At 39.7% G+C, this 14,609-nt stretch overlaps 1 protein-coding gene across 1 annotated transcript in view; it reads right to left on the reverse strand.

Moving 5' to 3' along the window:
- Window positions 1-14,609, reverse strand: part of HECW2 (HECT, C2 and WW domain containing E3 ubiquitin protein ligase 2) — a 173,187-nt gene that overhangs the window by 67,593 nt on the left and 90,985 nt on the right. Inside the window, exon 4 of the mRNA XM_052792284.1 lies at window positions 3,186-3,280. Within this exon, the coding sequence (XP_052648244.1) occupies window positions 3,186-3,280 (95 nt within the window). The remainder of the gene's footprint in view (window positions 1-3,185; window positions 3,281-14,609) is intronic.

A 14,609-nucleotide genomic window follows, 5' to 3' on the forward strand; every position in this document is an offset into this window, starting at 1 on the left:
ATGCACTCACTCCCTGGCAGAAGAGGTGACACAGCCTGATGAATAAGCTTGAGCCAAACACAGCGCTGGGGATTAATACTAGTGATAGAACAGAAAGTCATCTCATCTATTGAACAACAACAAAAATAACCTGAATAAAAACTCGTACACCTATGTGTGTGAATGAAATATGTAAAGCAGTTTTGAGCAGCTGAACAGGTGTTTGAAGTTACTAGATTGATAAACAATTCTGGAGCTGTGATAGCCATGAAGAACCTGCTTTGCATTAACCAGAAACGAAATCATTCCTTTTTATATTGCTTCAAGCTATTTAATATCATTAGCTTTCAAATGCTTCCTAGAACGATCAGCAAGCACACTGGAATTTCATCGGAATTAGCAAACACACAGAATTTCTCCCGTTGCAAAACAGGAATACTTCGTATGTGACAAGCAGTCAAAGAGAATGATGAAGAAATAGCAATGACGTTGATACCTGACATCCCCATGGGCCTCGGTGGTCTTGTGAGGGAACACGCTGTGCCAGCAAGCGCCACCGCTCACCAGTCAGCCCATTCCCCTCCCTCACAGCTGGCTTCACGATGCAGCCCCATTCTCAGGGCAAGACATTTCTCACCAGAGTGCTCAAAACTGTCCCCTTCCCACCCAGCATGACACCAATAAGCCAGTGACTTTATGTGGACACGTAAGCAGTGACAGCTGGTAGTAAAATTATGAGGGCATCAAAAGCAATGGGTTAATTCCAGCTGAATCAGTGTCCCCTCATCTACAGACAGAGATTCCCTGGAAGCAGCAAGGGGCGCATCCCCCTGGGATGGTGACACTGCCCAGGCAAGGCCAGAAGAACGCTATGTATTCCAGTTTACGCTTTTGGGCTTATTCTAACATGCATTGTTTTCTTGTTAAAAACGTTATTCATCAACAAAAAGGCCTTCCTCATTCTATACCTGTTTTTCTGCTACACCACTGACTCTGTTGTTTATACCGCTAAACACTACTTCGTTTTATAGAAAATAGGATTTGCTCACAATTCAGCTATAATAAAATGAATTTTAACAGTGTTCCCTAGCACTTCCATGGTTTCGCTATAGCCTGTTCCTGTTCCATTATGACCTGAACAGCAACTTCAATTTTTCTGTGCCAAGTACAAAATTTCATCCCAGCATACATGCTTAGCCTTCGTAGTGCAAAAATCTAATCTCATCTGGTGTAACGCAATGTTTCTGAATGCTAGATCAGGCTTCGTATTTCCACTAGTTCAAATGAACACAACAGAATGTTAGTTGCTTATCTAAAAATGATGGACTGAAATGCCTGGTGTGATATGCCATCAGTATGTGGAAAACCAGAAACATGTCTCCCACCAAACCACGTAAAGCGAAAACACAGAATGATCCAAGTAAGCAAGTAATTTATTGCAGCTTAAAAAACGGGAGCGGGCATGCCATGACTCTCTTACCATTTCCACGAACAAGCATTTCTGTAACAACAGACATGTCCAGTACCAAGACAACAAAGTATTCTCTACTGCACAGTGCTTAAGCTCAACACCAAAACCATGAAATTGGTGTGAGGTATTAACATTTAACAATAGGTATAGTTACGCATACCTAACCCAATACGGTATTTTTAGGAAGTCTCATCTGAGCTGTCATATGACATTCTCATCAAGGAAACTAACAGCTCACAACTACTGAAGTCTGTACTGTTAGAGCAAACAAAAATGTTTATATAAAATTACACCTTCTAGCAGGTGTGTAACCCAGGACACTGCATTACCTTTCAAAGGAAAGAAATTTAAATAGTGACAGCTGGTTAATCCCTCAAGATTGACCAATGACTCTGAAAGACAGGTCTTCAGGTAGCTACCAAGTAAATAAATGCATATTCAAAGACAGAAGTTCAGATGTCTTTTTGCACAATGAACCTCAAAAATATTGGTAGATAGTATGACAAGGCCAAGAAAACACAGAAGTTCACATGGTTTCTCCACCAATAAAATCATTCCTATTCTCAGTAACGATACAGTGCAGCACATAGCCCATTTTAAGGGTTATTTTAAGAAACATTTTTTCCTTTGTTCAAAATCAGGCTACCTTACTGTCTTGAATTTATAAATTGATATTAGAGACCATGGCTGTCAAACTCCTCAACTGTAACGCATTTTCTTCTGTAAAATATCAAGAGTCCATATGCCTGCTGCAAAACAATATTATTCAATTAAATGATGCTATCACTTAGGCCTGTAATTCTAAGAGAAAGAAAAAACATTTGGTATAATGAGATATAAAGTCTAGTACAGCACATATAGTATCATATAGCCATAGAATGCATTTGTATATAATATACAATGCTGAAAAAGTGAAGGATCAGAATAAAAGCTATTCAGTCTGAGTAACTTATGTATCTTCAACACTGCAGTTGTCAGGACACCATCCTGACAGATGTGATCTTAAATATTTGGCAGCTAATATCAATGAATCAAGTGCACTGTGAAACTTCACGTCAACTGAAGAGCTAGCCTGTTAGACAAATTACTTTGATCAAAAGCACCTGGATACAAGTTTGGAAGGCTCTTCTTCCACTACTTATTTAAACAACTAAAAAAAACTCTAAAACTTTTACTGTTTCAAAAGAACAAGTCTCATAATGAAAGCATAGTAAGGTAAACAATAATCCTCAATAGTCACAGAATTACTAAATTTCAATGGTATATGAACACTCAAAAAATTCAGTAATTTTTGCAAGAGTAGAGTTTTGTCCAGTTTCATTTTTATACTAACAATTGCTATCTCAGCAATAATTTCATTTTTAATATGAACAAATAAGAAGAAATGGAGACTTTTGATAAGGATTCAGTTTCAGTTATATAACCAGTGCGAAAAATTTCTATTATGGTGTTAAATTACAGCAAATTGTAAGCCTCAAAATTGAAAGCAAGCAAAATCAAATTCTTAGCATAAAAAATTTAAGTTAAGCTCAGTGAATTTTTACTGTTATTTTATCAAGAACAACACAAAGCCATGAAAAGAATTTCCCAGTTTTGGTGATTTTTGTCAGACAATATGAATTTTTGCAAAAAATCGCACTCAATGGTAAAACTAGGATACTTACACTGATAGGTTTGTCTGACAGTTAATATTATGATCTTATATAAATACATTGAACAAATAGGCTAAGCTTACCATCACAGCAGGGTTTTTCACAGTGATACATGGAGTAGTAGCTCGGAGGGCTCCACTAACACCATGGTAGTATTTAAAACAGATCTTTATTTCGGCTGAAAACAAAACAAAAATCGCATTAAACCCTTCATGACTGACCCTAGGCAAAAGAGAGACAATGAAAGGAACACATGCATACGGGGAGTCATAGTTCACTTCTGTTCACGGAGTCCGAGTTTGAGCAGTTAACTGGTATGTCTTCACTGTAAAAGCACACAGTAACTGTAACTGAAATGTGTTTTTCTCTCAACCTGTAGAAAAATGGAAACCTGTCTCAAAGAAAGCCCGAGTAGAGGTTTTAGCTAAAGAGCTGGTAAATGCTGCCTTTTGGGTTTTTTTTGTTTGTTTGTTTGTTTTTTTAATTTTAACTAGATTTCTACTCAGTCAGTAAAAAACAACAGCTCATTTTTTCCCAGTTCTTGCAGTGAGATGTCCATGGTCACTACTGGGTAAGAAAGGTCTAAGTATTCACAAGCCACTGTTCACACAAAGCCACTTTCGTGCATTTTGTATGGATTCAGAGGGAAGGAAATGAGATCAGTATTGATCTCTAAAGACAAGTCCATTTCAACATAATAGGGTTAATGTGAATTATTATTTTCCAGCAGATTTGTAAGTTGCAAATAAAAAAAAAATTACACGTTTTATTCTTAAATTATTTAATCATATGAAAACAAAGACCTCTCTCCACAGCCTTATATACATAGGTGGATTTCAAACCACCGATGAAAATGTTTAAAAGTACTACATCTTGTATTGACTCCTGTAGATCCCGACTAATATGATTTCCCTTTCTGTGTGACCTTTCAAAGTTTTTACTATCATTGAGTATGCCAAACAAAAAATACCCCTGATCCTGGTAAAATAAGAGAAAACACAGACACAACTTGAAGATGAGATAAAATACCATAAAACTCAAACTCTTAAAGTTTGGGCATTAGCCCTACAGGTATTCTGACATTCTGGTAGGAGTGGAGATGTTAGTATGGCTGAACATGGTGGAAAGATTTAGGTTAGATATTAGGAAAAACTTTTTTACTGAGAGGGTTGTCAAACATTGGAATGGGCTGCCCAGGGAAGTGGTTGATTCACCATCCCTGGAGGTATTAAAAAAGCGAGTGGACAGGGTACTCCAGGGCATGGTTTAGGGGGCATGGTTAATGGTTGGACTCGATGATCTTGAAGGTCTTTTCCAACCGAAATGATTCTATGATTCTATGAAAGCTAATAATATGCTGTTCAGTGTACTCCTGAAAGCTCATTCTATACAAGTAGGATCCATCATTCAGTGATCTGTCTTCAGAAGTACTTCAACAGGAAATTAAGCATAGAGAGCAGCTGGTTATCTCCTCTTTGTGTGTTGGGTCCTTCTGTTACTTAACAGACAAAAAAAGTAACTTACCTAATTCTGCAGCTTGTATTTCTGCTACTATTTCAATATAATCAGCTATGAAAAAGGCTTACCGAGACATTTGCTACTAGGATGATTGCTGTCAGACTTGGAAGAAGTTGCATGACGCATATCTGAATGAAGCTTGAAGCACTTTATATTGGAACATGGGAAAAGTAAAGGTTGCACCATGTTTCTGGTCCCACTGAATAAAGTTTTGTTTGCTAAACTGCATTTACTGCAAACAAAAGAGTATTATGTCTAACAAGGCCTGACCTCCACTGTTGTTCCTCTGCATTCTTCCAACCCAGCAGAACAGCTATAATTATGACTACCCTTGATCCTGTGGGATTTTCCCCTATCTGGAACAATATCTCTGTTTTCCTTCTCTGTTGGGATAACTCTTCTGTGTGAGGTTGATGAGGGTTTACCTCTGGGTACAAAAATGGCCACAAGCAGGCAGAAATTACAGCAGCCAGTTCAGACAGACCAGAGGATGTGGATGAAAGTCTTGGCAGTTCAATTCCTTTGACTTGGTTTAACAGTGTGTCGGTAGTCCTAAAGTACAAAAGTATAATGCTTTGTATAAGGTTTTGAGACACATACGGCATGATTCCTTGAGGGCTGAGGTATTTCATCACTGCAAGATAAAATACCCACTTATCCCTACTCAGAATGATCAGAAATCCATCCCGCAAGCCTGCTCAGCCAGAAAGGATTATTTATTTATTTATTTATTTTTAAATTTGCTGCAGTTATAGGTCAACACTTATTTACTACCTTCCTCCCAGAACAAAGAGGAGGCACCTCAGAACTACCCTTCAAAGGGAAATGTCTGGCTGATAGTGCCTCCAGGGACTTACGAGGTGGAGGAGCTGCTGATCCCACTTCCTCCTCCTCACAGCTGAGTTCACACACACGGTCAAAACACGCTCTATTTACCATAAGCTTTACAGCAAAATTCAAAATGCAGACAGGATTTCTAATCACCTACAAAGGCTTATCAGACCCAAAAACTAAGGGTCAGGACCTGCAGGTTTTTCCTAAACTAAGCAATTCTATTGACCTACCAACAATGCTTATATCCAAATGGACACACAAGAATTTCTAGCTCACATAAAACTGGAGTTTCAGCACTTGCGGAAGTTGGCAGGATATATACCAAGTGCAGGACTCTCCACGCTGTAAAATGCACATATTAAGTAACCAGGACTCAAGTCCTGAGCATCTCTTAATCACACTGTGAACATACTATGATTACATGAGAGCATGGTAAGACAACTAACTATTCCACCAAGACTCTACTTTCCAGCTATGTTGCTCAGCTTTACTGCAACCCAAACTTTATTTTTCAGAGAGTTTCTGGAGCTGCTGTTTATTCAGTCTGTTGTCACTGACTACCTTCTCTCAGTTCATCACTTCTGAAAAGAACCTAGCAATGCAAAGGTTATCAGCTGCTGCTTCTATCCACTGACAGTCCATAACGTGATGGTGGACAGAAGTTTGTTATATATTCTCACTACACTGACATGTACATTCCCCTAAAGGCTGAAATGCAATGCTATGAGCTTTGCATCCTCAGATTTCTTTCTCTCAACGACTTCTACAAGCATACAGTACTTTTAAATACCTATATGTAGCTGGTGATAGAAGAAAACAACGTTTGATTCAAGAAATAGACGTGACGATCCTTTTCATATAAAATAAAAATTAAAAAAAAATCTTCAGGACTAATTGTTAGAAATAATTAGAAAAAGCAGAGCACTTAAAAACATGACATGGGGACTTTTTCTCCCAGTTCCCAACAGAAGCAGCATTGATTTATTTTGGGCTTTATACAGCACTACACGCAGTAACAGCAGACCTGCTCTTAGCATTGTCTCGACAGGATTAACACAAGAGAAGCTGTGCTTAAAATTCAGCACAAAATCGAAAAATGGCCTACCCATCACATGCATACAGATGTTGCCAAAGTGAACAGCAGTTTGCAAGACTGGATCTTGTACATAGCAAGAAAACAATCCCTTCATAGGACCAGAGACAGCTAAGTAATTTTTTTTGTGGCTAATAATGCTAGAAACTGCAGTTAATACTTAAGAGTAGAAGAAATCTCAGAGGAACCCTGTCAGTTCAAAACAGCTGAGGATCTAGTTTTTTGACATTTCTTGTACTGTATTATCAAAAAAATGTTGATTAGAATAGTTTTTTCTTGATGACTGATGGATTCCTGAGCTCCAGGTAAATTGAAAATAGGTATCATCTGTGGCTGTTCCTGATAGAACACATCTCAGCCTACTACCTATAACTAAGGCCCCATAAATCCACAGACCTCTCCAAAACCAGTAAGTTCGATTATCTGCAAACAGGACTTCAATATTTAGAAAGTTGAGTTCAATAACCTATTAATACACAGGCTTCCTCTGAACTGTTCCATACTATAAACTGCACAATAGCACGTTACCTACAGAGTTCTCCCAGTTTCCTTAATTTCTCCTGCCACCTTGCTTTCATGTGTTTCCTTTAGGGGAAAACTTGCACTTCTCTTTTTTCTTTCCTACTACTTCTTCCCTCAACAAGTTAATTAGCTAGCTTTGTATGTGATCTGTAATGAAAAAGTTAATAGCAGTAAATCCAGCAGGGGAAAGACACCTGTACCTGACCACAGGATTATTTGCTGTCTCATTAAAGAAAAATATGACATTTCAGAACAAAAAGTACTTTCATTCATGGGGGAAAAAAATGACTGTACCTAGCTCTGTGTTCTTGATACCACACACACCCCATTGTCATTGACATTCCTCCAGACATCACACAGACTGCAAGAAATTCCTTCTTCATTTAAAAATAAGACACAAATGAAATTGGGGTATCTAAGATTCTTTAAAAGTTATCACAAAGGCATATAAAAAGTGATATATATGTTAATTAATCTCAACACTCCATAAAACCATAATCCCCCTTCTTTAAAAGCCAATAGCTATTATCATTTTATAACCATAGTTTTATAGCTCAGGTCCATTACATAAAAACGTTGGAATTAACAAAGGTTTCTGGGACTCAAACATTGACATTTGAATTTCAAAAGAACTCCTGCATGAAATTATAGCATTGTACTTCCCTCTATGGACCATACACTCTTGCCTCTTTAATAATAAAGAGATCAGCTTACACCAAATAACTTGCTTTTAAAACATCATTAATTCCCCAAAGTCCCCACTTTAACCACCTTTTTACTGCCTTTAGTACTTTAACTTTGCCCATCAAAAAATTGCTTTAGGATAGAAAGATACTCACAATACATAAACACTTGAACATAATTCTAGAAGAATGCAATCTTTCCAGGAGACTGATAATTCAGGAAAAGAAATGTGTTCGCTGTAAGAACACATTGCTCCAGGGATACCCTAGTCAAATGAAATGCCTATATTAGAGGTGGAATCATTCCACACTCCATTGAGAAGGGATGGGCAGAGACACCTCCAAAAGACAAGTCAAATCCTAGTTGGGTTATAACAGTCTGTGGAGGTAAACAGTGCTCCTGGTTAACTGTATGGAAACTGCACAGCAGCTAATACTTCCTGGACACCACAGCTAGATGCCGGTAGTTACTTGGGCTGAACCCATGGCTCTCTGCAGATATAAACACACGCCCTGCAACATTCAATGAGGAAAAAGGTGACATCACAAACTCATTTGAAAAATGTGAGAGCATGTTCTGCGAAACTTACTTAAGAAAATTTTGTCACTAGAACAAATTAAGTCACTCACATTCAGGCTTTACAAAGCTATAAAGGGAGATGCAATCCAGGGAAAAGGCACTGGGTTAAACCCTAATTTTTCCCAGCTGAACCCAAATACCTCATAGACAACTGCAGGAATTTAGAAGTGTTCTGCACATCCTGCCAGTTGAATTTGTTTTCCTTAGCATGAGAGTTCAGTGAACACAACCATCTTGTTTGGACATTTAGCATTCTATTCTCTGCATGACTTTAACCATGTACCTTTTCAATTACTTCCTACTGGGAACAGCACAGCATAGCAAACACAGCAGCAGGACACAAGTGCCAAAGCTGGCTTCCTCCGGGTACTTGCAGTCTCTCTCAGCAGGTATATCACAGAATTTATTTTACAGAAGGAATGATAACTCCCCCCCCCAAAACCTATAAAGTAACTTAAGCAGACTTACAGAAAGCTTTTTAGATAAACTAGGATCAATAACAGAAAATGTTTATGTCCCAGTGGTCTCTCTTCATCTAACCTGCTTCAAAGGAAGCTATTTGGACAAGTGGTTGTTCAGATAACAGTGCCTACCTATCCCTACCAGCCCCGCTCACTTTGCTGTCCCTCTGAAACATTCTTATTTACAGTCACGAGCATTGCCTATTATATTCCAGTTTGGCAAAGCATTTAATTATAATCTAACCTTTAAAACAAAATGCTGGGGGTATTATGTGCTTAAGGAAGTCAACAAGGCTTGCCACAAATGTAAAAAATAGAAGGTCTGATCCTGTTTCAGTTATCTGTGATACTCAAAAATAGCTGTTAAGAGACAACAGATATAAATAGCAGAAGAATAATAGAAGTATTTCTAACTCAGTGAATGTGTTTATAAATAGGATAGGGACAATAACCATGAGTCCCCAGACAAACCACTGAAAGGGTGCTGGTTGCAGGGCGCTACAATTCCAGTACAATTCCATGTGAGAAAACTATGACCTTTATAGAATTTAATTTCAACAGTCAAAAACCATAAAGACTGTATACAAGTAATGAATTATGTTGATAGAACATTCATTAACATTGACCATTTTGGTCAAAACCACGAAAAAATACTAAAATGTGCTCATATCTCTAGTAACATTAACTCTTTGCTACAGCAGCCCTTAAAAGCTAAACCACATCAAGTTCAATTATTAAACTGAGGTTTTTTTCCTTCAGTATCTATTAGCTTTTTTTAACAAAAAGGGAGCTGGGAGTCTGCTCTGCTAGCTACAGAGTATGGCAGTTTCAGTCTCAATACACTATTTTTGCAAAAGTTGTAATTTCATAGAAATAGGGACTGAATACAGAGAACTCCACACAAAACCTCATTTGTAACATGACAGCAGTGTAATGCAAACACATATATTACCACGTTTTCTGAATATATCTCATTGTCTACTCGTGCCACAAACGTGAGATTTTAAGCACAAAACAGACAGCATCTGTGCAGTCACTGCATCTGAGTATCGCAGTGTGGCGTCAGAAGTATCCCAAAGGTGATTTGCAAATGATTGCTGTGACAAGACTGGCAGTCTCTGGATGAAACCCAACAACTGCACTACGGATTATTGCTCAAGACATAAAGCCACGGCATCAGTAAAGAAAATATATGCAAATCAATATATTTCTGTTCTACTCACAGTAATGACTATGACATCAAATGTTATAAATAACAACAAAAACATTACACTACGGGTAAAGTAGGTGAAGGTGTTTCCTGTGGATACTGTAATTAATACTCATGGGACCAAAGCTGTAACTTATAAATACAAGTCCAATACAGTCTCAAAGGATGCTCTCAGCGTATGCCTGTACTAATAAACCAGGCAGGATGATTGCAGGGACTCAAGTGCGAGCACATGACCATCCATACCGCTGAATGGTGAGCATGCATCCTCGACACAGGGGGAAGGGTTGGCTGCATGGGTGCAAGTCACGCTGTGCCACTTGCTCCCAGCAGCAGAAAACAGCCCTGGCCTGTTTTACCCACTAGAACAAGTACAGCTTTTAGCTTCTGGGGACTTTGCATATGGAAGTGCATAAGCACCAGTTAACCCGTTGTGTGACAGTGACTGTGCTATACTGAATTTCCTCCCATGGCACCTCCGACATGACCTGTCCTTCCCCATATTGCAGAAAACTGACTTAGAAGCCACAGTTAGAAACTACCGGCAGCTTTTATCAACTAGTCTTCATAAAACTCAAGCTTCCTTTCACACGCTTTTTCTATCACCAGCCTTTCTATGGATCATTTTACTCCATCTTTCTGCTAGCTCTGTTCTCCATAAGGAATACCATCATCTCTGTTCCACCATGATGCCCCAAAGGGAGACCCTGCCATCCCAAGCTCACAGACTGCTACACCCAGAGAAACACTCCGCCATCTAAAAATCACTCCTGGGGCAATTGCAGCCTCTCTTGCACCACAGACTAAAGGTCCTGACGTACTTAAGGACCTGAACAGCCTGATGCCATCCTAATACCAGATAACCATATGAAATGTGAAAGCATTAAGCTGTGTTGCACCTTCACACTATTGCCATCACCTGTTCAGAATAATACTCCTTGCACTTGTTCTTTCCTTTCACAGGAGAAGGATGAAAACTGTTTGTTGAGCTGCAGCCACATTTAGCAACCCTTCTGTAGTTTACACAGCAAACAACTTGAGGGAGCCATCTAGTGAGTCATTGTTTTCCTTCCCCCACATTTTAGCAAGCCTCAAAGCAGGATGTTTTAAAGCCACCTCTACTACATAAGGAAACAGCATCTCGGGCATACTGATGCTCAAATTCACCTTCTTGAATCTGTAAAATGACTGAGTTCCCTTTCATGCTTACATGGCACTTTTGCTGCTTCCCCAGGGGAAAGAGAGGGGAACACCTGCCTCCGTACTGGTTGGTTCTGCAGTTCAGAGACACTCACTTTGTCTCGAGATGACAGCTTAAGGACACCAGCTGTTTGTGATGGTGAGATGGACTTGGTACTTTGCAAGTAATACTCTTCCCCCCTTCCTCAGCCGCTCCCCTCAGAGGCTGCTTGTATTTCTGGAATACATTAAGTTCATTTCTCAGTATTTCACTGTTGATTCCTTTGATTCTCCCTTCTCAGTATAGAGTCTACAGAATTTTTTGTGTTGATTTTTGTCTAAAGCAAGTGAGAGGTTTTTTTGGTCATTCTTGTTTTGCTAATTTTGGATGCTTTGAGAGGAATTAACGTCTGGTTTTAGTATGAAGATGATGAGACTCTCCCTGCCCTTTCCGCAGGTTGCTTGATCTGAATAGAGCAGATGGCAAACTATGCCTTTACATGTTACTTGTTTGGGAAATAGGAGATACTGAATCCATAGGGAGGGATTTTAAGAGGAATAAATGGAATGACTGGAAAATTGATTTACGAGACTGAGGATACACAGTCATACAAAATTCAGAAAAATGCTTATGCAAAGCCTACCTTTAAACATAAGCATAAATTCCACAGTCCTCAGTGAAACTATTAATAAGTTTACAATTATGCTTATGGAAAAACAGCTTCCCAAATTAAGGCATAAGATGCTTTTCTTAAAAGACAGAAATCTAAGGATTGCAGAAGGAATCTGAGGCCCAATCCAGCTGACTTCCACTGATTAACATTAATACAATTAAAATGGAAATACTCCTTCTGCATGAGATTCGTTTGCATATGACTTGTTAGCAATGCTATCGTGCTCTGCACTTCACCCTACAGAGATGTTACATTACTGGTGAAAAGATATGTAAAGTCCCTAAGCTCTGACACTGCTACAGAAAAAACACAACTAAAGTCTTTGGGGTAATGTGCACACTGACTGATCTCAACTCACCATTCAACATTAGTAACTTCTGTACCTTTTCTTGCCAAAATGAGAGACAACTTCAGGCCAGTTTTGACTGCAGATCTGAAAGGGATTACTGTAGTTATTTAGTGTAATTCTGTTAACAAACATCATCAGCCCTCATTGCCAGAGCTGGTTCAAGGCTTCTCAGGCTTGCAGCAAACATCCCCCTCCTCTCCTTGTGTATAGATAGAGCAGGGAGCCTGCCAATCATATAGGTATAGCAGGATGTAGGCAGTGGCAATTAAGCACTGTCTGTGCTCCAAACATGAAACAGCTCCAAGCCAGAAAACCCTGCAGCGACATAAGCCCAGCTCTAACTCAGTTATATACCTAGCTTATCATCAGCCTGCTGGAGCCCCTCTACACATCAGAGCATGAGCAATAGCTAGAGGACTGGGTCAACAGTAATGTCGTCAAGTGCAAGAGGGAGACTTGCAAGTCTCTGCACCAGGGGTGGAGCGACCCCGTGCATCGCTATGGCCTCTGAACAGACTGGCAAAGCTGCAGCCCTGCTGAAAACAAACTGGGCTCAAGTTGTATATGAGCCAGCGCATGCTCTCATCGCAAATACAACAAACCACCTCACAAGCTATGTTAGAAGGTGCGTGGCCAGCAGATAGACGGAAGTTACTGTCCCCCTCTACTTGGTACTGGTGAGGAATACTGTGCCTAATTTTGGGTCCCTAGGTTCAAAAGCATGGAGAAAATGGAGAGGGGGCAGCAGAGGGCTACAAAGATGGTTGGGAAGGGGAGGCTGAAGGAGCTGGCCTTGTTTAGTCTGGTGAAGAGGAGGTTAAGGCAAGACAAATATTATAAACTCAACTCTTTCTAGTTCCATCAGAAGATTTTAAAAGGGGCAATGGCCCCAAAGTTAAGCTTTGGCCATTCAGGTTTGATGCCAGAGAAATATTTTCAGCTGGAACAATACCGCAGCACTGGAAAAGGTTACCTACAGCATATATGAAATCTCTGTCCTTGAACTTTTTCAATACTGTGCTTTACAAACCACAGCTGACCAGGTTTGGTCCTAGTGTTGGTCCCAGTTAAAGCAGAAGATTGGATGCAACCAGCATTCCTATGCTGTAATTAGTCTCCAGCTGAGTTTAGATTGATCCATTTACACATTTTGTCCATGCTGGTCCCCCAGACATTGTTGCTTCTTATTGGAGCTGCTGCTTCAAAAATTCAGGGACATTGCTGCTGAATCTGGGATTGTTCTCCACTTGCTCCTTTCTTTCCTAGAGAAGCATGGTCAAGTTGCTAATGGTCTGCTGCATGTCATTACTGTGAGGAGTAAATATGATAAACCCCTAATATCATGACCTGTATCTGATATATTCTGCCTCTTAGCAAAGATATTTCTAAACACAAGAAATCTACAACTGTAGAGTTCTTTCCAAAATTTGGAAAATAATAGCAGATTAAACCATCAGAGATACACTTCAATAATCAGGCACATATTTACTGGGGATGTTAGCCTCTCCATTTGCCTCTCCCTCTTTCTCCCTTGCTATGACAGTGGCATCACATGCAGTGCGACACTGAGAGTACAAATTATATCAGCACCACAGCAGAGGAAAGACGCTAACAGGGGAGCTAAGTTCATCTCTGTGGCTGGCACAGGCCGGGCAGTAACAATGTCTGCAGAGCAGGATGAGAACCCTGACAGCACAGCTCTTCCCACACCCAGCCTGGTGCTGCACCGCAGAGGCAGTAACTGGTTGTACCTGAACTGCACAGTCACCTGCTGCATTTGCCTGAGCTGTGACTTGGTGATCTGAGGAATAAAAAAGAAAGAAAGAAGGAGAAAGAAAAAAAAAAAAAAAAAAAGAGCAGCTGCCTGTAGTTGCATCAGAGTTGTTTTGCCACCTATAAGCTGTAAGAAGAAGCTTGCGGAGCAAACATGGTCACGTATCTGTGGAGCCTTCTAGTTTAAAAAGTGGAATCAGAAAGAAAGTGCAATTTTTGGCCTCTCACTAGCAACACAAGTGTCACTGGTGACATATTTATCTGCCATACTATGTGCTATACCAACATATGCTCATAAACATTCCTTTTTACAGTTCTCAGCTGTTGCCTAATTGCTTGTCTCTTGTTCATTGTATGGCAGCAAAACTGTTCATTAGTAAAGCTAACCACAACCAAAGAACATACATCCTGCACTCTATCAGTTGGTTGTGAAGTGCAGTTAGTTGCAAAGTGCAAAGTCAGTTGCAGCTGATTTTAAGTCACAACTACTAGTTCTTGAAGCATTAGCCTAGGTTACTCACAAGAACTAAAAATGTTGTTCAAGAGCCTCTGCTCCATACATTATGGGGCAACAAATAACCAGCTTAAAGATACAGACAAACATCCTTGAAGTCAAACTGCCCATACTGGC

This window comes from Harpia harpyja, chromosome 7, assembly GCF_026419915.1.
Source record: "Harpia harpyja isolate bHarHar1 chromosome 7, bHarHar1 primary haplotype, whole genome shotgun sequence".
Classification (NCBI taxonomy): Eukaryota; Metazoa; Chordata; class Aves; order Accipitriformes; family Accipitridae; genus Harpia; species Harpia harpyja.